At 37.0% G+C, this 23,505-nt stretch overlaps 1 protein-coding gene across 2 annotated transcripts in view; it reads right to left on the bottom strand.

Moving 5' to 3' along the window:
* The window catches only part of sorbs2a (sorbin and SH3 domain containing 2a), a 68,079-nt gene that overhangs the window by 23,617 nt on the left and 20,957 nt on the right, over positions 1-23,505 (bottom strand). For both annotated transcript variants that reach the window (XM_048197483.1, XM_048197484.1), the window contains exons 2-13: positions 16,603-16,658; positions 14,300-14,395; positions 12,441-12,467; positions 11,875-11,999; positions 11,034-11,618; positions 10,159-10,545; positions 9,021-9,141; positions 7,026-7,201; positions 3,494-3,560; positions 3,324-3,374; positions 1,660-1,864; positions 1,459-1,573 (exon numbers count right to left, since the gene is read on the bottom strand). In XM_048197483.1, coding sequence (XP_048053440.1) covers positions 1,459-1,573; positions 1,660-1,864; positions 3,324-3,374; positions 3,494-3,560; positions 7,026-7,201; positions 9,021-9,141; positions 10,159-10,545; positions 11,034-11,618; positions 11,875-11,999; positions 12,441-12,467; positions 14,300-14,395; positions 16,603-16,612 — 1,965 coding nt within the window. In that variant the 5' untranslated portion in view covers positions 16,613-16,658. The remainder of the gene's footprint in view (positions 1-1,458; positions 1,574-1,659; positions 1,865-3,323; positions 3,375-3,493; positions 3,561-7,025; positions 7,202-9,020; positions 9,142-10,158; positions 10,546-11,033; positions 11,619-11,874; positions 12,000-12,440; positions 12,468-14,299; positions 14,396-16,602; positions 16,659-23,505) is intronic.

The raw sequence follows: 23,505 nt of genomic DNA on the forward strand, positions 1-23,505 counted from the left end.
CCTTGCTGAAGTACTGATTTCTTGAAAAAAAAAAAAAAAAAAATTATTGACCCCAAACTTTTGAAAGGTAGTATACATATGAGTGACAGAAAGGGAGAGAGGTGCACCAAAAATATACAGAAAAATATACAGAAATTAAAAGAACAGTTTAAATGAAAACTTTAAATTGTCACATATGATCAGTTCACTCACTTATGCTTCAATCTAAATATTTCTTTCATACATAAAACATGTTGTAGAAAAATGTTTAGGATGTTCTTTTCCATAAAATGAAAGTGAATCATTGTACACACTTGACAATAAAAAGCACCACAAAAGTTTCATTAAAGTTGTGATACGTGTTGCACTATATAAGATTAATGATGTCTGCACTATATTTCAGTTTGTCTGAGGTCATGACAACTTTGATTGAGGAACAGACTAAAATTTGTGACAAATATGAGAACTTGTGACATCTACATAGAACCTGGTGGAAAGCATCTTTAAAGGTGCTAAAGAGGATCTTTTTGTCGACTGAGAAACCAAAGACTGTTAGTGAGTTTTTGAAATGAGCGCATGCGTAAGAACAACCCCCCTCCTTCACAGCTCATTTCGAGGGAATGCCTCCCAAAACTCGTGCACGAGTATTGGAACACGAGTGTTTACCACCGGCATTCGCTGTGTCGTGTTAGTGGATTCATTATATCGGACTCACCGCAGGTAACTCGTAATCTGCAGTTGTTACTCCTGTCTCCTGACAAAAGCATTGCATGCGGCACCTGTGGAGTGTGGAAAGTTACTGGAGCGCGCAGCCGCACTCGTCTCTCACAAGGAACGTCATGGCAGTGATTGACAAGCCAGAGGGCTGATTGGCTGATGTTTTTAAGGCCCTACCTCTGCACAGATGATGTATATTAATATTATTCCTTTCAATGCACCTAATAAATAGTCTTTTATCAGTTAGTAAAGACTGTTTCAAGTAATATTGCAAAAATGTATAAACAAAACATCCTCTTTAGCACCTTTAAATGTCATTTGAATGTGTGTGTTTCTGTTCCACAGAAAAAATAAAGCCAGATCTGGAACGACGTGAGAGTGAGTACAGTAAATAACGACAGAATCTTCATTTTTTTGTGTGGACTACTTCTTTAAAACGTACTACAGTTTCTGGGACACAAATTTGGCTTTACGCAGAGCTAAAAAAGATTTTCAAAAGGCAAGTCTCTGCTGACAGAGCAATTTAATCCAGGACAAGGCCTAATCCATGTAGGAGACTGACCCTGTATATTTGATTTTGTGATTAAATAGATTGGAACAGCAATGAATTATTCTAAAATGAAGGAGAACGCAAGAACAGAATTTCCTTTAGACCTTAGCAACTTGGAGTTCATGTTATGTGAGGATTTTTATGCCAGTTTAAATTAAATTAATGAACAACAATCACTTAATACAATGATTTAATTAAATATGATTACTCACAGGTCTTTCTTGCTCGAGGATGGAGGATTTTCCAGGCTCATACTCAAAGATGCTCCGTGGTTCTGCCCGGTATTTACGTGTGTCCACTTTACGATCTGGAGGACCCCACTCATTTCTGCAGATAAGAATGAGAATAAGAACCAATCAGAGTTGTCGGCCGCCTTTGAAATGGAGCCCATAGCATGAGGTTAGGTGTCTTACGGGTCGTGTGAGAACTCTTTCTCTCTGTCCATGTCCCGTGAGCGGAGCTGAAGGAGAGACGGCATTGGAGGGGGTGGCGGGGGCACAGGTGACTGTGAGAGTTCCCGATGGGCGGCACCGTCTGGCGAGTCTGAGGTATTTCTAGAGAGAGGCCGGTACGTGTGTGTTCGAGGGGGTGGATGGGCATGGACAGGAGGGTAGTTGTCTAAGAAAGAGGCACGAATATCACAGTAATATGACAGATCAAAACATATGTAGAGTGGCTACATTACAGGAAAACATAAAATATATTAATATACAGTACTATTCAAAAGTTTGGAGGCAGATGTTTTAATGTTTTTAAAATAAGTCTCTTATGCTTACCCAAGCTACATGATCAAAATATAGTAATAAAACAGTACAATGCTGGGTTAAAAGTTGTGTTGAAAATGGACAAACCCAGCAGTTGGGTTAAATGTTTGCCCAACCTGCTGGGTAGTTTTATTTAACACAACTATTGTTTAATGACTGTATTGCTTGCTTAAAATGAACCCAAAGTTTGTTGGAAATGAACATTTATTAATATGTTTAATAAATGAACATTTATTAATACGTTAAATGAATAATATTTAAACAATAATCATTTATTAAATTGCTTATTAATAAATGTTCACCTTTTGATTATTATTGTTGCCTCTAGTAATTATGTGTCTGATTTGTAATTTTCAACCTATTTTGGTTTCATTTTAAGCCAGCCATATAATAATTTTTAAACAATAGTTGGGTTAAATAAAACTGCCCAGCACGTTGGGCAAACATTTAACCCAACCGCTGGGTTAAAAGAACCCAGTTGTTGAGTTTGTCCATTTTTACCCCAACTTGGTTTGTTTTTAACCCAGCATTTTTTTATGTATGAATACAATATGAATACAATTCAAATGACCTGTTTTCTATTTGAATATATTTTAAAATATAATTTATTCTTGTCATGTAAAGCTGAATTTTCAGCAGCCATTACTCCAGTCTTTAGTGTCACATGATCCATCAGAAATCATTTTAATATTATAATTTGGTGCTCAAGAAACATTACTTATTATCAATGTTGAAAAAAGTTGTGCCACTTAATATTTTGTGGAAATTGCAATAATTTTTTTCAGGATTCTTTGATGAAGTTCAGTTCAAAAGAACTGCATTTATTTAAAAAATAAATATTTTGTGACATTAAATGTTTTTACTGACAATTTTGATCAATTTAATGCATTATTGGCTGAATAAAAGTAATAATTTCTTTCAAAAAAGGGATTTATTTTAAAGAACTATCAGCAAATATCACAAAATAACATTTTAATTTATATATATATATATATATATATATATATATATATATATATATATATATATATATATAAAAAAAAAACATGATTGTAACTCCATTTTTTAATGTGGTATGTAGATATGTAGAAATGTATATGCATATAGAAATATTATAGCATCTAAATAGTTATATTGTACAATTTAACGCCAAAAAACCCTAAAAACTAAAAAACACTTCTTATACACAACGCAGAAACACAGACAGATGATTAAAAGATGACTTTTATAACACCGTTACACAGTGTTAGATTTTAAGCAAGCAGATGGAAGATGGAAGTTTACATCAGCTCTTCAGATTTCACAAAACTTACCGTTGTTTATAACAGCATATGTTGCATTATATGTGTCTGCATAGTCATCATCTGTTAAAAACGGCATTAAACAGAAATAAAATCAAAAAAGTCTAAAAATGTGTTTGTCAATTTAAATGAATACTTCAGGATATGTTCTGTTATCCTCCCACTCACTCCATCATACACACCTGCTTTATGAACCATGTGGATCTGTTTGAACATGGTCTTGTACCAGTCCTTGGGTCTGTCCACAGTCTAAACAGAAGCACAAACACACACACACACACACACACACACACACACACACACACACACACACACACACACACACACACAGAAACAAGCAGCCTTGTCAGTTTGTTGGTTAGACGGACAAAAGCTAACAGCATTTGTCATTACCTGACAACCAACAAAATCACCAGAGCACAGAGAGAGAAACAGACAGGGAGTATCATAGTAACCTGCCAGCAAAGAGCCAGGAATGTTCTCTTCTGCTCACAAACACTCACATTCACAGACAGTCTAAACTGCTGAGAGCTCAAAAGCATTCCTCTAACCACAATAAGAGGATCAAATGTCAAAACAACTCAAACACAAATCAAGAAAAATGCCCTCAAAACAGATCATTAACAGCTAATCTGTTGTTTTAAAATGATCAGTGACAATCAACAGATGTCATACTGTTTAAAGTCACCATTAAAACAAAATGGACAATTCTTATTTTTTTTAATGGAATATTGCAGTATTTATTATAAATGAATTATCCATGCATTTCTTTTGAATTTTATCTTTTATCAAAATAACCTCTCTCTTGCAGCAACATGTCTTCTCTGATGATGTGCCTACTGGCATGGTGGGGACAACCTGTCACTCATATAAGATTGTAGGAACAGCAAACTACAATGATCCAATGATCCAATCAATTCCTGATGGACAAAATCAGGTCCCACCCAACATTTTTCAGTCGGATATAGTATGTCACAATAGGGAAGAAAAGACTATCGCAAATTCCGTTTCATTCAACTTTCAAAAAGAGGATGAGTGTTTGGATTTGTTCCATTACACCGGATCCTAACCAGATGAGGCATGATACAGTCAGGTTACAAAAAGGAGAGTTGAGGCAGAATCTACTTGCAGCAGTCGTGTTTATTAACAATATTATCAAAACAAAAAAGACGCAGGAGCGCAAGCGAAACAGGAGAACAGCAACCAACATAACATAAACAAGAACGGACAATTTATACAAAAATTTATAAGCTATGTTTAAGCTATTTATACTACTAAGGCTATGTTCACACTGTCAGTTCAAATCTGATTATTTGTGTATCTAATTGGAATCAGATCTTAACTACTGACTGTCCACACTATGTATCGCAACTGTTCAGATCTGATTTGTGTGTCCCATGGCGCTGTTTCTTTTTCCAAAATATCTGCATTGGTTTCTATGGCAATGACAATGCGTTTGCAATGTGGAGGGTTTTGCAATACAGATGTTGTCTTATACACAGCATGATAATGTGTAGCCGCCGCACTAGACTACTGCGTCTTCTGGGGCAGCGGCAGAAATGTAGGAGGCTGGTTAATGTGTGGCTTTATTCCGTGCTGTCATCTCCGCCAGTCTAAAAACATGTCTCCATTGTATTGCAATTTTCTACTTGACCGGCTCAACAACACAACCTTGTTTGTGTAGTGACTTTCAGCATGTTTCCTATAACAACATCTGACATGTTTACATTTTAAGTGGCTGTTGAAAAAAACAGCATATGCTGATTAGGTATGTTTTGAAGCATGGCAGCTGGTTTGAGCTGGTTTATGCTGGTCCTTAGTTGGTCATAAACTGGTTTAAGCTGGTCGTTAGTTGGTCCTTAGCTGGTCATGAGCTGGTTTAAGCTGGTCAAGTGCTGGTCCTAAGCTGGTCCTAAGCAACTAGCTCCAGCTCAGGACCACTGCAGAAACAGAAAGTGTTGCAGAAAATGAGATTATAACGGAGACATATTTTGAAACCGCCCACATGGAAAGAACCTATATGTGGATATATGCGCATATATGAAACCTATATGCAGTGTATATGTACATATATGCTGCATATATGCGCATATATACTGCATATATGCTATATATATGCTGTATATATGCGTATATATACTGCATATATGTGTATATATGCCACATATAGGCAAAATTGAGGTGCATATATGTGCATATACAGGAAATATAGGTCTCCTGTATTGCTTCTTCATATCCATATATATGCCCTATACATACAAGATATGTCTTCTATATAGCTAATGGCAGGATCTGGTCATTTTGTAGCTCATATCTCATTTTTGACTGTCATACATGATGCCTAGCTCATATTTTCTATTATCAAGGCAAAAACTAAGAATTAACGAAAAAAATTATGCAAGAACTTATGTATGTGCGAATGTAGCAGTTATGTATTTAGACAATTATTTTGTGATTCCACTTGCCATGACCATATTTGGGGTTTCCTGCCGCCATGCTGACTTGGGGTGTTGACGCACTTTGCTGCTTCCCAGTCTGCATGAGACATCACAGCGGTAGGTCGCACAAAGTTTTTGCGGTGATTCAATTAAGGCCATGTTTCATGTAACAGCTGAATTCACATGATATATTTGTATGATTGTAATCCAAAACCCCTCTGTGATGTACATTCAGATGTTTCGTTGATTATTTTTCTTTACTTAAGTTACTTTTAATATCTCTCTTTCTCAGCGTTGTGCGTTGCTGCCGCATGCTGTTTGTATGCTGCACAAGTCCTCATATATTGCCATTTGTGTTATACAGAATAAAGTGAGGACCTGATGGCAAGATTTTTCGCAGTCTGTCTTTGATTACGACACAACGCAGAAAACACACCGCTACACGAACACGTGAAATTGGTCCCACATGGAAAAAACCTATATAAACATATATGTTTCAATATAGGTTTGATATAGATTTTTAATATATGTGACATATATAAAATTGGCCGTTTTCCTATATTATGTGTACATATATGTGTACATATGTGTACATATATGTGTACATATGTGTACATATATGTGTGCATATATGTGTACATATATGTGGGCATATATGTGTACATATATGTGTGCATATATGTACATATATGTACATATAATATAGGAAAACGGCCAATTTTATATATGTCACATATATGTAAAACCTATATCAAACCTATATTGAAACATATATGTTTATATAGGTTTTTTCCATGTGGGCGGCAGAGACAGCAATTAATAAAACCGCACATACCAGCCTCCTATGTTTCTGCTGCTGCCTCATAAAACGCAGTAGTCCAGCGTGGAGGCTACACATGTCATGTTATAAATAAGACAACATCTGTATTACAAACCCCTCCATGTTGCAGTTGTTTTTGCCATATGCCATCCAATGCAACGTTATTGCCATAGAAAGAAATGCAGATATTCCAGAAAACGAAAGCGTGGCATGGACATAAAAATCGGATCCGAACAGTTGTGATACACAATGTGGACGTCAATAATTTTAGATCAGATTTTAATCAGATACACAAATAATCAGATTTGGACTGAAAGTGTGAACATATCCTAAGAAGTACAAACTAAACAGAAATCTCACGTGCCATTAATAATCTTTATTTTAATTACTGCTTTTTTTTTTTTTTTAAATTGTAATTTTTGTCAGTTCCCTTAAAAATGCCTGGATATCACTCACCGTACGGATGGCGATGGGAATGCCTGACTCATCCACTGGTCCAATACCTTCGTAATGGGGAGCTTTTATGACAGACACCTTCTTCTCTTCCTCCGAGAAACGAGCGATGGGCACAGAGCTACTGACCACTGTCTGACCAGAGACAACAGTCTCTCTCTTGACCGTCTCTGAACCCTCTGAGAGAAAGAGAGAGGGAGGGGCGGGGGAGGTTGGAAACAGATTAGAAAAAACTTCTGTGCAATTTTTTTTCTGTCATTGACAATTGTTTCTTCAAATTGTATATGACCCCGATGAGATCCTGGGTAACAGCAAATGCAGACAGTGCAACAACCTAGTGTCAACTTTTTTAACGGAACGTCTCTCCCTCTCTGTCACTCTCTCTCACACATATAATTGATTGCTGTGCTGCTATTGGCTCTTCATTAGACTGCTTCCATAGATACAGTCACAGTGAAGGACTCAAAATTTGTTACTGTCAGGATTTTGTCTGAAGCTAAGATTTATCATAAAGGCAATTAATTGGTTGTCCATGCGCATGTCACACTAAGCAATCAAAGACTGCCTTCAGCAAAAGAAATCTATGATGTTCCCAAAAAATGTCAAAATCATGGCAAATATCACACCGTGTCCGGCCAAAAAAATAAATATATATACAGTACAGTGACAGAAATTGGGAATAGAAACTAATAGTATGTCTGAGCTTGACGGTTACAGCCAAATCTAATCTAATCTAATTGAGCAGGAACACTGACATGGCACAAGCTCTCACTCTGACTAAGCACCCTGAACTATGAAACTCATATGACACAGCATAAATGAGACAGCTACATTTATTCCTTCACATCTATGCAGGTTTGCGGTAGCAAAAAGACAATGACATGAGGAAATACTACAGCAAACTATTTGTCAGCATCTTTCTTTAAACTACTACAACAATTGTATGAATTTGCCATCCTAAGCAAATCCCCACCAAAGAGTCAGAGCTTTGCCTCTCCTCAGTTTCCCTTTGTTCGGGTATTGATTGCTCCTGTCTAGCCTAATGGATGCAAATGCATCATATCCTGAGGACCGGATTGCACCTCTAACTGCCAATACGGCATCCACTAACAAGAACTGTGCGTTACAAAACCATTATTTCAGAGTGCCAAAACTAGGAGTCAATCAATAGAAGGACAAAAAGACAATTGAGGAAAGCCTAGGTTCATAAAAGATTTACTGCGTCTGAATATGTCCGACATAGTATTCGAAAAACAGTATACCCAAAAAGTAGTATGTCAGAATTTATACAGTAGTATTTGAAAAATAGTTGGTAAAAGTACACAGATGATCTACTACTTCTGCCGAGATTCTGGAGTACACATTAATGGTTACTTTACTATCATATGAAGCCACGGGAGAGGAGTTGTGAATAGAGTGCAACAGTTGGATTCTGAAATAAAAAACATTTATTTTCTCCATATGGAAAATTCCACCAATCATAGAGTCATAGCGAGCAAATCGCAAAGGGGGTGGCTGGGAACACCCTTTCTCATGAAGCACCACAAATGATGTCTCTGCGCAAGCCATGCTCCAATCTGTCCCTTAGACCCAATCCCCTCCGACCTACTACAGGAGATCTCTCCAATATTGCTACCTGCTCTCACTCACATCCTCAACACGTCCCTATCTACTGGAAAATTTCCCACCACATTCAAGCAGGCTCGGGTAACTTCACTCATTAAAAAGCCAACACTTAACCTCTCTCTTCTGCCTTTTCTGTCTAAAACCCTTGAAAGAGTGGTGTTCGGTCAGCTCTCAGCTTTTTCTTTCACAGAACAACCTACTTGAGGACAACCAGTCTGACTTCAAAAGTGGACACGTCTTTTAAGAAGCAGCTGTAGACATACTCTTCTCGTCTAAGTGGACGGTTCTTGCCTAAATAAGCAATGTTGTGCCGACAGTCAAAACTTTGCCCAGCGATACTAGCTGGAGGTCTGGGTGGGGCTTTCCACTTACCTGAACTACGACCCTGCTGGATCTTTACCAGGCCTGGACTGAGGGTTGGGGGTGGAGGGGGGTACACAGGTGGAGAGAAGGGCCTCTGAGACTGAGAGCTTCCATTCACTGCCATCTGACCCTGGGCAACATACGAGATGAAACTGTGGGTAATGTAATTTATAGAGTCACTTTAAGTCAAATAAGTATGAGTGGGTGAAAGCTATGGGACAAAAAGAAGTTAGAAGAATGAGAAATGCAAGACATGAGAGTACACATCAAAAGACAATAAAAAAAAACAGATACTGTACAACAAATGCATCTGAGAGATGTCATTAATGAGGTTGGTGCTTCTGTAGTAACATGAAAGAAATTATGGACGACAAATGCAGAGGTAACTGAAAAACTGTTAGACCACATAACAACAAACACACATTAAAAGGACCTATAGTAGAAAATGAGTGCAGGACAATCTATGTTATAAAGGAATATGGTTCCATTATAAACTCATATTCCAATGATGTTCGAGTCTTCAGTCAACGGTGACAATATAAAGATGAGAATGATGTTAATCTCAAACAAACATCATGAAAGGTCACATGGAGAATCTGAGGTCATCATAGGAACCTTAAAGTCAACATGAAATTAAAATGTACCTTATTTCTATTTTAAGTCAACACAAAATTTAAATGTCTCCTTTCTTCAAACATATTCCTGTAAAATTCATCAGTGCACATTACTCCAAAGAAAAAAGTTTGTAATCTTTTAAAAACAGCAACATTGCATATAAGAATCTTCTTTCGAAACCACCAAAACCCCCAATTTTCTTCCTCAACTACAAACTCACATTTATGACAGGCTCCACTCTGCCAAGGATTCTCACTTTTCAATTCCAGATGGATAAAATCAAAGTCTCATCATTCTACAGTTTTTACATTTTAAAGCATGTCATATTACGCATGCATGTTGAAAAACTGCGTACATAGAACAAAAGTGAAAACCAAAGCAGCCACCTGCTGTAAGCTGACACAAAGCTTATGACTCAAAGTTAGACATTCAATAGCGCTGAAAGACTAGTGAGGACATACAAACACGAGTAGATTCAAACAAACGTGACAGCAGACTGAGGTGAGGTGCGCCAGTCGAGCGTGATAGTTACGTTAGTGCCTGTGGCAGCTGACGGGGCGGTAGGAAGCTCGTCAGGGGCATTGGAGGCGTGGCTGAGTGTGGGGGATGGGGTGGGCGTGGCCGTGGCGGAGGAGTCCATGCCGCAGATCTGCAGCTCCTCCAGCCCGGCTGTGGATGATGAATAATGACTCAGCGCAGACACGGTTACCGGTGACGCAGCAGGTGAGGCCATTATTAGCCCCGAATGTTCCAAAGGGGCGTAGGGTGTTGGCGAGAGGACTTTGGGCAATAGCCCCGACAGGAAGTCGGGGGAATCCTGACTCGCCCGGCTATATGGTGATCGACGAGCTGATGGGTCTGGGGAGGAGGGTCCAGAAGAGAGCGTTCCAGTGCCCCCTCTTACAGGGGAAAACTCACGCTGATGGAGGTGGGTGGGAATAAAAGGGAAGGAAGACAAGAAATTAAAGTGAACACAAAACAAAGCCAGTGAGCAAGAAGTGATTGAAGCAAATGAACCATGTTGAGTGAAGAAGAACTGGGAAGAAAAATCTGTGGGAAGAAATAAAAGGTTGGCTGGAAAAATAAAACGAAATGAGTAATTAGCAGTAAACACACACGCTCTTTCATCATGCTGTCTGTGTTTGATCACTCTATCCCATCAGATGAGGGTCAATGGGTGCTGTTTACACAGTTAGTTTGAGAATAAGAGATACACTACTGGTCAAAAGATTGCAATAATTAAGATTTTTTAATGTTTCTTTTAAATTGTAATAATGTTTTACAATATTGCAGCTTTGGTGAGCGTAAGAGACTTCTTTCAAAAACATTAAAAAAATCTAAATTATTACAAACTTTTGACTGGTACAGTAAGTGTACATTTTCACTGTAAATGAATGACAGTAATACCACCAAATTGCCGGCTGGTCTTGGTGGTACGACAGGGGCTCGCGTGGGGTCAGCGGGGTCCAATGCATTTGTCCTGGATTCAGTCTCAAGCCATGATTGGGTCACTGCTTGGGGTTCTGGACTGCGGGGAGCTAACTGGATGGAGAGAGAGGCTACATGTGTTTCAGAAGTGGCAGTGGGGTCTTGAGGTGGGGGAGCGGACATTCCTTTCAGCTTAGTTTTAGACTTAGGGTCAGTTTTAATCATATTCATCTTGTTAGGTGTTGCATTTAGATGGTCAGTTGTGAATTTCGAAGAAGACAATTTGCTCCCAAGAACCCGAGTGATAAAACTGTTAGCATTAGCCTGTTGGGGCGAGGGGGGCTCCTCAAGGGGGGCTTCAGAGGTGCTCGTGGAGGTTCGGGTGGTCTTAGAGTATGAGTATGAGGAGGTGGCGCTAGACTGGATAGTGTAAGAGCCTGTGGAAATGGCATCATCATTCTGTGGGGGAGAGAGGAAGGTGTCTGACAGTATTGCGAGGGAACTGTAAGATGGGGGGTTAGGGGTCATGTGATAGCTCTCTCTCCGAGGGGGCGGCAAGGGGACCTGACAGAAAAAAGGCCAATTCAAATATATAAAATCAGAGTAGATTTTCTCAGAGAAATTTCAGTTTGACTTCTTAAAGTGTCAAGAAAACACACTTGATATGAATCCTTGTCTAAACACCTATAAAAAGAAGTTGTCATGTTGGAAAACATGACCAATATTAAACTAAACAGTTGTGAAGCACAATAAAAAAAATATATATATACATATATACATACAGCGGTATGATCAAGAAATATATATACATAATATGTACCGGTGTAGGAGATTTCTTATCCTGTAGGTTCGGTCTAACGCTGCGGAAGCCTTTAGCAGTCAAGGACGAGCTGCTGGCATCTCCATTCCTCAACCCCTCAGACACACTGCGTGAACGACAGGCATCTACACACAAATATATATATATATATTAATCGCACACTTATCAAGAAATTAAGCATGCACTATTTATCTTGTTTAACATGTTCATTTTGCCATCATTTGCTATATCCAGCAAAGTAAACCATCAGATGAAGGGTGCTTGTGCCATTGTTCAGTGTTGCTCAGTGTGATAAACTCCCAACTTTTAAGGTCATCATTCTGTATAATTTATAATCTTGTTTCCTCATGGGGACCTAAAAAATGTCCCCACAAGGTCAAAATGTACTGGTATTATTATACTTGTGGTCCCCATAACATAGGGAATACCAGCACACACACACACACACACACACACACACACACACACACACACACACACACACACACACACACACACACACACACACACACACACACACACACATGCCTGAAAACAGAAACACATACGCATCAACAAACACTTGCCTGAATCTGACGACTGAGAATCACTACCTGTGAGAAAAAAAAAGATGTATTAATATAAACATAAAATTATTACAACTACGTAAGCTAACAATTTGGATGTGGATTTTGCACTAAAAATGAAGTTACTACTTGTAACACTAATGACCACAGAAAACCAAGACAAATACGTGACAAAAGATACAAAGCATGCAGAAGAATCATACCCATTCAAATTAAGGGGAAACATGGCCCAGTTAAAAAAATCTTGTTACTCATATATTTTTAACTTTTTTCTTTCTTTTTTTTATGTCCTATCTTGTTTATTGCAAAATGTGAGCCAGTCCTTGGTGCCCCCTCAAAAAATAGGTCCATGATGCCTGAAATCATCTAAATTGAGGATGGGCACAATATGGGAATGAAAATAGAGATCCAAAATTACAGAGGACAGAATATTAAAGAGCAGAAGCTGTCACTAAACACAGAGAGAGCTAAAAAGACCACACAACGTTTGAAACATACTCCTCTAATTCATTATGATGATTAAAAAACCACAACACAACATACTCTTGAAGAATGGAAGAACAAAAAAACATCTATTGCAAAATATACATGAACACACGCTGTGAGGATGACAGAGGTTTCAGCATTGTATGGGCTGTTACAAGTGAAGCTGAAGGGTACGGTCCATTTTGCAATTCAAAGTGACATCTGTTTTATTTTATCAAACCAGTATGTGCCTTAAACAATTCAACATTCAACACTGCAGTGGCTAGCAGCTTTTCAAAATTTAAAGATGTGTTGTCATATCCATGACAGGTCTAGACAGCATGTCACTTTTTCAGCAAACTCACTCAAGCAGCAGAAAATAACAATGAAATTGCTGGATCCTTGTAACTATCAGCACAGAAAAATGGCAGCAAGACTTTTATTTTTTACATGATAACAGCGTAGTGTAACAGAGAGTGTGTTTTTAAAAGGGTAAATGATTTTATTAAACCTGAACAGTGTCTACAGTATTTACCCTATAGTATTTAATACAGACTGAGTATTATTTTTAAATTAAGAAGGCGGTTACGTTCAATTGGAAAACCGTTACAGGACACCCTACGTTCAGAGAAAATGTGTCCAATATTATCTCTTTTTCTTTTTTTCCTTTTTTTCCCTTTTTTTTAATTTCACTGGTATATCATAATTGTGTCAAAAGCTCTTATTTAATGTAGGGCTGTCAATCGACTAGAAAGTTCTGTCAAATTAACTTTAATCATGAATTGTTCTGATGGTAAGAAAATTCCATATTACAGACATTTACATATGGATTAAGGCACACAATTAATTGCATTAACCTTTTTATTGTGTTATAATCACCCTTAATTAACATGTTAAATTGACAGGCTTAATTTAAAGATGTTAACTGTCTCGTACAGGCCAGTGTTTTCTGTTCTTGTAACTCTGCTATGAATATACTTGAGGAATATTCAAAGTCAGAGTAAGTAAAACATTTTGGGGGGTGAACTATTCCTTTAAAAAACAAAACAAATTATATATATATATATATATATATATATATATATATATATATATATATATATATACACACACACACACAATATATTAAAGCCAAAATCTATTGCCTCTGTTATCTTCTCCTGAGAGCCACAGAGTGAAACAGACAGACAAACTTAGAAAGACAAATATGGAACAGAACAGATGTTGCAAACACATGCAAAACAAGTACGCATGCAGATGCACACATAAACAGAACACTGGGAAGAAAACCCATCTAAATAACTTAGAAAGATGAAACGATATGCAGAAAGACATTCTAAAAACTCTATTTCAAAGATCTTGTCTGTTAGACAGCCCTGCTCCGTTACTGATACCTGCAGCAGCGTACAGGTTGGGTGAGCTCTGGACCCTCTTCACAGGCCAGAGAGTGAGCGACAGGGATGCTCTTTTATGAGCACGTCCTCCGCTATCTGGAGTATGTTTGTTTGCACACGCACACGCAGAAGCATACATGCAAAACAAACAGAAAGCAAAGCACATGCATTGTAAATGCAGCATTATATTGCACCAAAAGATAATAGATAAAAAAGAAAAGATTTTTTAAAAAGTAAATAAAATGAAATGATGTACAATATTGTTCAAAATTTTGGGGTCATTTTGATACTTTTTTTTTTTTAAGAAATAATAATAAGAAATATTTCTTAAGCACCAAATCAGCACATTAGAATGATTTGGACATTCTAACAGTTATTTTTAAATTGTAATAATATTTCATAAAATTACCTTTTTACAGTATTTTTTATCTAATACATGAAATTGATGAGCATAAGAGACTTTTAACCAGCCCCAATTTTTAGAATGGTCATGTATTATACCAAATTTAGATGTGTTAAACTTGAAGTGGTGCTCTGCAGACGAATGGTGTATGACTCATGAGATGTGCTCTCTAATGCTTTCGCAGTACTTTGATGTCATTCACCAATTGACCCTTTGCAAAGACCCGCCCCCCTTAGTTACTGTTGCTTTGTCCGACAAGCTGTGGCACTGTCACACCACACGCAGTGAAAAATACATTGCGGAGCAAAGAGGACACTGACAACATGTCGACAGACAAGACAAAGCAGGTTACTTATGATCTTAAAAAAAAGTCCCAGCTTTCAAACTGTGTAGTTTTTTAAGAAATTCAAACAATAAAAACCGTTTTGTGTCTCTTTAATGTGTTCTGACAGATTGCTGTAGCGCCTCATCTCAAGAGGCTCGTAATCCGATCATCTCTTCCTACTAGTTCATGTAGCATCAAATAAACATGAATGAACATGAGAAGGAATGTTGTTTCAAATGCGGAAAGACGTCAATATACACAATTTTTCAAGTTTAACTCCACCGAGGTTAATCTTCTACTACTGACTGCTTTGTCGGACAAAATGGCGGATTCGGCGTTCCAATTGGTTAGATCGCTTGTCAATCAAACTCCCTGCGAAGGGTCAATTGGTGTGCGCAGCACTGCTTCAAGTCGGACACACCTAATGACACTGTTTCCTAGCAAGGCGTGAGATGTGAACACATTTGGAGCCAGATTTACTAACAGCTTGCACCAGCGCAAAACCTCTTTTGATAGTAAAAGTGCACATTTACACGCAGTGCAAAATTAGCGCTGAAAAGGCATGGGCTAAGTTGTTTTTGCAGCTGACCTTATTGCATATGCATTTGCATTTTTCGAGTTTCACATTCAGACGCAAAATTTATGGGAGGAGAGTATTTAAATCAGTTTCAGTTTTAATTTATTTATCCCCTTAGGGAAAGTAAGGTTGCAGCGAGCTCACACAGACATAATAAGAGTCACAATTGGCATACAAAATATCAATACATAATTCAATAAACTCATTTAATAAATAAGATTTGATAAGATACTGAAAAAAAAAAAGAATCATGGAACGCAATTTAATAATGTTTGCGCTAGTCAATTTACTGGTATTTGCGACATTATTTAATGCCCAAAAAAGCATGTCTTAACCAATTTTTCGACATGGCTGCAATTGTTGCTGCTAGGAGGAGACACCGCAGAGAACAGAGAGCACGTGGTAGAAGGGATAAAATATTTCCACTTGTATTAATTTCTTTGGAATGCCAGAGGAATATGTTATCCGTATTTTACATGTAGCAAGTTGCGCCTGTGTCGCACCTGATGAGCATCAGCTCTGCTTACTTGTGACCCAACACTAATTTGTGCTGCTCTTGGTAGATTGCATTGGTCATTATGTAAATTATTTGAGTCTGTGTTCTTTATTTTGCACGTCAACAGTAGATCACGTGCAAAACTCCCACTCACACTCCCATTGGTGCATTTGTGGAATTGCTAGTAAATTGTTAGTAAATGCAGTAATAAAACTGGTCTGAAATCCAGCTCCGCATTTTCCAAACTGAGCAGTATACAACACAGCTTACTGTGTGATATATTATAACATATCCCACAATGCAATGTACTTGGTTTGACCTTTTATTTAAAATATGAAGCAGAAGAACGTACTGCACCTCTTTCTGATCTCTTGACAAAATATCTTATTAGACTACCAAATGTTATGACATTTTTACACAAAATCTGATTACAAATGGACAATAATGATGCACTAATCGCAAAGATTATTATGCAGGTATTTTAATAATGGACTTACAGTACCTGTATTCATGATGATGATCTCCACTGATCTGTGTTCTGAAAAAGGACACTTTCACCTGTAAAACACATCAAACCATTTTTAATGTCAAAATCAATTCTTCTAGATCTAAAGAGATGCTAAAAGTAAACTTTATTTTGAAAAATGAATTAGCATGCTAATTTATTAGCATGATCGCTCTATGTTGTTTAATGGCCATTACCGCGTGCTAAAGTGCCTAAAACTGTTTGGTGACCATGTGTTTTTACCTAGCTGTTCTACGACTAGCACAGGTTATATTTATTCTGTGTGACAGAAATAGAAGTTATTCTGTTTTAAACATGTTTGATGTGTATCAAATGGAGACACAGACCTTAATATGGATCCATGACAGACAACAGCTAGAAACGGTGGCGTCGGTGTGTGCCCACATGTAGTAATACTCTGACTGACACCAGACAGTCTGGACACCAGGAATGCTCTTGCTGTGCCTGCTATGTGTTAATTTTACAGTGTGCTACACACATATTTCACTCTCTCTCATCACTATCAGTATTTGCAAATATGAGGTGTGGAATGTGTGTGATGGGATAATCATAGCAATTGTATCTGTCTCATATGAATACTAAATAATGTTGCTCAACAGACATGTTAGCCCAGATAACAAAAGTTCACACAGAACACATTTTTGAGGTTAAAAAGCAGGTCAGTGGAATGGGGGGAAAATGCAGGGACAAGAGATTAATTATTTTAAAGTTGAACTTTTATCATGAGTGCCACATTTTTAGAATGCTGTGTCGTACAAAACACAAAAGACACGAGGCGCAATGGTCAAAACGTCCATATAGCATGCATTTACATAGAAAAACAATGAAAAAGTAGCACAGTGGAATGGAAAAGCATATTCTGTGTGAACGGCCCCTAAGAATATTTTGCTAATGTTTCCAACAAAGTTATGTTTGAATGTTCTCTGAATGTTTAAAGGTCCCGTTTTTCGTGGTTTTTTGAAGCTTTGATTGTGTTTATAGTGTGCAATATAACATGTGTTCATGTTTTGCGTGTACAAAAACACAGGATTTTTTTTACATAATTTACTTATCTGTATACCGCTGTTTCCACTGTCATAAAAACGGGCTGATGACTTCCTTGTTCTATGAAGTCCCTCCTTCAGAAATACGTAACGAGTTCTGATTGTGCCAACCTTGCCCGGAAAGGTCACACCTCTTACCATAACGTGGAGATGCACGCGCTCAGTGTTATTGTAAACATGTCTTTAATTTTACCCTATCAATTTGAGCCGGAATCAGACCCGGTGATTGGACTGCGGGATGAAAATAACAGCGTTTCGACGACATGGCGACAAACACACTCTACAAACGCAACTCTTGTGTATTCCTGTGGGCGGAGGTTAGTCAAAAAACTGTTTTAGTGACGTCATTAAAGATGGAAGTAGAGGGATGTAGTCCAAACTGGCCATTCGATGTAGGCGACTTCTGTTAAATAAAATATCTCGCTTGGCATTGAACTTTGAGCTTTAAAATTTTACAGATTTTATTTATACTCTAACAACAACATTACACACTAACTAAAGTTTGAAACATGGGATCATGAAGAACGGGACCTTTAAAGCGCATATTTTGTAAAAAAAAACAAAAAAAAAACAAACAAAAAAAACATTTCTTGGTTATGCGAACATTAAGGAAACATACAAAAGTAACAAGTATAACAAGTATAATTTTCCCTTTTTTTCAGGGAAAAAAAAGGTTACAAATAATGTTTTTGTGCTTTTTGAGAACATTATTAAATACTAAATAACTTTGAAAGAACATTACTATGGAAGAACATTTGTTCATACCTTTAAAAGAACCTTGCCAGAATGTTATCCAAAATTCTGAGAATGTTCCCGTTAGCGGGAACATGATAACGCAGACAGTAGCAGATAGAAATTATGTTGGGAAATTAATGTCACTCCACTTAAGAATAGCAGTCGAGGATTTCCAAACACACTCCTTACAATAACTGATAATGTGTCTCTCGTTCAATGAGGCTAACGGGGAGCAGACATAATGGAAAAGAGAGATAGAGAGAGCATAAGAGAGAGAGCATTTAAACATAAAAATAATATGCAGTTGTCAGATATCCCTTTGCCACTGACAGATTTATAACTTACCAAGAAAGATGTGTTACACTCAGGGAGTGAAAACGCTGTCAACACTATTTGTGTCTCAGTAACTGAAGCTATGGCATTCACTTAGTGGCTATATGTCCATTTTAATCATCCCCTATACCTTGAAACTAACGCAGAAAGTAAAAGAACAGAAGGATTTTCATAACATGCTGCATGAACCAGCTAATGGCGTGAAGTTTCTTCCCCGAATTGTAGGGCCTAAAATAAAGACACTAAAAGCACTTATAATAGTCTGTAGTGCTTCTTTAAAAAGAATGAGTCTCTGGGTTATCATGAAAAGGAAGCAAAACACAGACTATTTAAAGATCATCTACACTATCCAGACCAGTTTACTATTTTATTACCAAGTGTTCTTCCCAAATCACTCTCATGGAAATGCATAATTTTTTTACATTTTGGTGAATTAGTAATGAATTCAAATGAATTTGTAAAATTACATTTGTACGTTTTGGTACAATCTGCTTACACCCCACTGAAGGTTTGGTTTTTGGGGTGGATTTTCAGGGTTATTTTTTTCTAAAAATTTTATGTTTTCATATGACTTAAATTGTACAAATTCACAACCAATTCACCAAAATGTAAAATAGTTTTCTCATGAGATCGGGTTTCATAGTTCAGAAAACTCATGTTTTAGTGAAATGGACTCTGAATCAACGGCATATAAACTGACAAACATATTGCACTCTGACTAATAACATAAATTTTTCTTATTTTTCAACTCCTTCCCAGCATCCACCTGATTTCATTTTGGTGTATTTATAATTCCAACCTTTACACAATCTAATTCCCGATGGTTAAAATCAAGTCCTGTCCATCCAGCCTCGAAATGTTTTATTCTGATCCACAGCTGCAGCTTAGAGCACCTGATTAGTTACTGGCAATATTAGTGCAAAGCCCTCTGGGTGTACTTGAGTGTGACAAACATTCAATGCCATCTGCAGCTTGTGTTAAAGGGCAATTAAGCTGGCATTTCCGTTATGTAATAGACAAGCTGCCAGGGCTGTGCACTTGCCCATGAATACTGTAATTCTCTATTGTTTGACAAAGCTCAGATGGAAGATATTTCAGATTTGTGGAGCAAATAGCCAGAATCAGCTCAGTAAAGATTTTGTCAGTAGCTTTGAGTGTTTGTTTGAAGTTTTCTTGAGATTTTCTTAGACTCTAATAAAGTTAGCCTTTGCCATTTCCCAGCATATACATGCAGGCTTTGACATTTGGTTATTGGTAACACACACATTTATGGCTTCTTAAATTCTCTTTTCCACACACTCAGACTGCCTTTGGAATGTCGGCACTATAGATCAGCATACAGTGACAGGACAGTACATGGATAGTGTTTCAATGGGCAGACTGGAGGCGTCACAACAGCTGTATACACACACAAGCATATGATGAAATATACGTTACTGTTCAACAGTTTGGGGTCAGTAAGATTTTTCAATGTCTTTGAAAGAAGTCACATGGGACCTTGATCCTTTAGAAAAAATTCTAATATGCTGATTTGGTGCTCAATTACCATCATTTATTATTGGTACACAATTATTAATAATGGTTCTTATTATTAACAATGTTGAAAAGAGTTAATAATTGTAATATTTTCATGGAAACTGTGATACATTTTTATAGGATTCTTTGATGAATTGAAAGTTCAAAACAACAGCATTTATTTTATTATAAATGTCTTTACTTTTAGTTTTGAAAAATTTTATACATTCTTGCTGAATAAAAGTATTATTAAGTATTAAGTAAGTATTATTTATTTCAATAAATAAATAAAATCCTACAGACTCCAAACTTTTGTCCGGTAATGTAGGGTGACCATATGTGCCATTTTCCCAGGACGCGTCCTGTTCAGGATTTCTAAATTGCCTAAAATGGCTTGAGCCCTTGCCTCTTTAATCGTGAAAGTGGTCATATTGATGTGTCCCCGGAACGCGATTTCTAAACGGAGGTCTGTGCAAGCCACTGTTCTTATTGACAGTCTTCGTGCAATGCATTAAAATGTTGTCGTATTTGCAATGCTTTGACCGTTCTCTGTAGATCCAGCCATCTCGCAAGCCACGATTGGTCGATTATGTATAATGCACGCTATTGGTCAAATAATTGTTTAGTCATTACCTTCTGCAAATATGAAAACAAAACCAAAACTACATTTTATGCAACTTAGATATCCTGGACAGGACGTGTCCTGGGAAAATGGCACATATGGTCACCCTAGGTAATGTATATTTTTTCCAAGTCTAATTCTGAAGAGTTAGATAAAGCAGTGTTGTCTCTTGTATGATCCAATTCTTTAGGGAAAAGTAAAGTATAGAAAGCAATATGACAAGTTAGAAAATGCAATCTTAAACCGTGAAATCCATTATAAATGTCTGGCATGCTTCTCAAAAACGTGCTCGTAACTGCAGTAAACTGATCTGACAGCTGATTCAGAGGGGTTCCGAAAACCATGAGAACATCAATATGCACCACATGATGGAAAATATTTCACATTTGACAGCACTACAGATTTATTTGCTATTTATACATTTACATAGATCAGTCTTTCCATTAAAGGGATAGTTTGTTCAAAAATGAAAATAATTAACTTGTGGCTTTCTGTATAAAAATGTCTGTTCTTTTTTCTTTTTTTGCATTAATTTTTTGGGTGAATTATTCCTTTAAGCCTCATGCATTTACAACGATTCATCATTATTTAAGAATATTTGGCAGCATTTGTAAGTATGTATAAGCACCTATTAGTGCCCTGTAATTCTTAATAGAAACAGCTTTAGGACTGTTATGTACTTAATCAAACATGGCCTGTATTGATGATATTTTCTTGAGAGGCACAATAAAGAATGGCCCCTAATAAGCAGTGACATTTAATCATCTTTAAATGACAGAACTGGTGGCAGAGAGCATGTCTGCGTAATAAGGTCATTTTTTATCCCATATATATATATATAACAGCCGTTGAGTTAAATGTAGAACAGTGATATATTACTAATCTGCTATGTCTACGAGTGAATGTGTGTGTGTGTCTTGTAAGCATAAATAAAATCACTCTGAATAGGCCACCATCGACCGCCAAAGAATTTGATTTGGAATATTTTTAAACCACCATGACAGATTTAAAGGGGCCAGAGAATTTAAGTCAGCTAAATAAATCAACTCTGCATAACTTGATGATAGAATCTACAAAACAGGGGAGGACAGCACTCAAACTTGAGCTGGAACAACAAAATGAATGTTGATGTTCAGCCAGATTAGTTATTCTATCTAAAACTAGTGGGAGTGAGAGAAGGAAGCTATAAGAGATTGTTTTGCTGTTGTGCGTGTGTGTTTGTGCCATTAGAGAGATGTGGAGGCTGTGTGGGTTTCTAAAGTTATACAAAAGTTGTCATTAGTGAACTATTGGATGCCCAAATGAATGTGCGTTTCTAAAACTTCTTTGTAGATCCTTTACGCTCCGTCCCTGCCCAAACCACAGACTCTCTGCCTCCCTCTGTCAGAGATACTGATTCATTAGTGGCTTCAGCTGTAACGCCACAAACCACATTCCACTTCCTATTAGTGCAGTGAAGCGTCTGGCACAGTACACAACATGTAAACTACGCTAATGTTTTGAACTAAACCAGATTTTTCAACTGAGTTTATGCTCAAGCAGTGTTTTTTTATGAACACAATGCTAAATGCTAATAACATAATGCTAAATGCTAAAGGAAGGAACTTAAAAAGGAACTTTTTATTTTTTTTCTGCTAAAGGAAATTTCTATTCATCAAAAATATTCATGAAAAAAGGTTTCCACAAAAATATTAAGAAGCAGAACTGTTTTCAACATCGATAATAATATATTTTTTAAGTGCACCAAATCATCATACATAAACCAAATAATATCCTCCAAAGAATTATGGGAGAAGCTACCAAACAGGTGATCAAACAATGAATACAACTGACACTGTTTATTGTTTAATGAAGGTTTAGAGGCAGGAAATGAACAATGTGCCCATAATATTGTTGTGTACAGGGAATACTGCCCTATTGCCTACTTTACCAGATATATTTCATAGTGATTGAAATCGAGCCATCATCAAACAAACAATATGTTAGAGCAAATTGACAAAATGATTCTAGAAAGTACTCCTGTTGGCAGTACTCCAGTACTGCAGAGTGATTTATTATTTATTTTCTTTTTTAAAGCGCAATGTGGTTTACGGTAGAATGCAGTAGATTATATTTATTGTATCATGTGGTTAACTATTTGACACAGGGCAGTATGGTTACATGAGGAACTCAGAAAGCAATAACGCTGTGAAATAACACAGAGCTCCATCAGTCAAGTTTAATTCAGTTTGGTGCAGCCTCATATTATTTTAACCGTTATGATTAGAACATGATCCAGATTCCTGCTACTGTGACAGACATAGAAAAGTCTACACTGGTGAAAGCCACAACCACAAAGAGATTTTGGATGCAGAAAAAAACCTTCATAAAACATATCACAGTCAGTCCATGTGTTATACTCATTTTAAAGTAAGAAACATGCAAAAAAAATAATTAAAAATAACTAAATTCAATGAATTCGGTCCGTGTACTTTTGCGTCCATTCGTTTTCCCTTTTTTAAACCAGAAATGAAATATGGAAAATGCGGTTTCTTTGTTTTTTAATTTAACATTAATGAATAGAATTAGCAGATACAAGCCAATTTTCTTTATGCAAGATTAATATTTTATTAAAAATAACATAAATGATAT

The sequence above is a fragment of the Megalobrama amblycephala genome, linkage group LG7, assembly GCF_018812025.1.
Source record: "Megalobrama amblycephala isolate DHTTF-2021 linkage group LG7, ASM1881202v1, whole genome shotgun sequence".
Taxonomy (NCBI): domain Eukaryota; kingdom Metazoa; phylum Chordata; class Actinopteri; order Cypriniformes; family Xenocyprididae; genus Megalobrama; species Megalobrama amblycephala.